Source organism: Cyprinodon variegatus, unplaced genomic scaffold (genome assembly GCF_000732505.1).
Source record: "Cyprinodon variegatus isolate N-32 unplaced genomic scaffold, C_variegatus-1.0 Scaffold1060, whole genome shotgun sequence".
Lineage (NCBI taxonomy): Eukaryota > Metazoa > Chordata > Actinopteri > Cyprinodontiformes > Cyprinodontidae > Cyprinodon > Cyprinodon variegatus.
Window position 1 is genome coordinate 182,740 of NW_015151513.1, and position 793 is coordinate 183,532.

The window sequence follows — 793 nt, forward strand, 5'->3', positions numbered from 1 at the left end:
TCCTCCTATCAGAACTCAGAGGGTCCAGTCTTGATTCTCATTGGTTCCTACCTGACAGCGATCGAGTGACGGCGCTCTCATACAGAGGAACTCCCTCGCCGGCGTTGTTGAAGGCCTTCAGGGAGATGACGTAATGTGAGCTGGGCTCTGAGGGAGACAGGAAGAAGGAAGGAGTCATTCTCTACATCCGTCAGCCATCTTCCTATGGTGGACGGGGTGAAAGGTCAGCGCTGGATGGATGCCCCCCCCCATTCATCCAGCCGGTCCTGACCTGACCGGATCCGACCAGCAGGGCGCAGGTTGGGCCATGTTCCCCCCGTGTTGCATCACAGCGCCTGGCAGCCTGGGTTAATGATGGTTATGAATCATGGCTGCCATGTTGGACGGCTCCCATGTGAGCCGCTACACGGCAGCTGGATGGGGGGGGGAGCGCTGCGTAGAGGAGCAGCTTTGTTTTGGTCCTTCGGCGCGCTAATCGCTCTCACAGGGGAGGATGTTTCCTCTGTTAGACGTTTCACAATTAGATTTCCTCTCCAAACAGCTTCTTATTTAATTCCCTTAAATTATTGATTGTAATTAAATGATGGTTTCATCATCATAATGAGTTAATGGAGGCAGGAGCGCCGCGTCAATACTGGATTTATGAGGGATGAAGGTTTAACAGCCTGAGGAGGTAAACTCCTCTCTGAGGACCACAGGCTGCATCAGTTCCCACACTTGTTCCCAGTCTGACCCGGGCATGCCGCCCAGGCTGCATCAGTTCCCAGACTTGTTCCCAGTCTGACCCAGGCAG

General features: G+C 54.0%; 1 protein-coding gene across 1 annotated transcript in view; it reads right to left on the minus strand.

Moving 5' to 3' along the window:
- dcc (DCC netrin 1 receptor) overlaps positions 1 to 793 on the minus strand; it is a 66,439-nt gene that overhangs the window by 63,396 nt on the left and 2,250 nt on the right. The window contains exon 2 of the mRNA XM_015399949.1: positions 52 to 147. Within this exon, the coding sequence (XP_015255435.1) occupies positions 52 to 147 (96 nt within the window). The remainder of the gene's footprint in view (positions 1 to 51; positions 148 to 793) is intronic.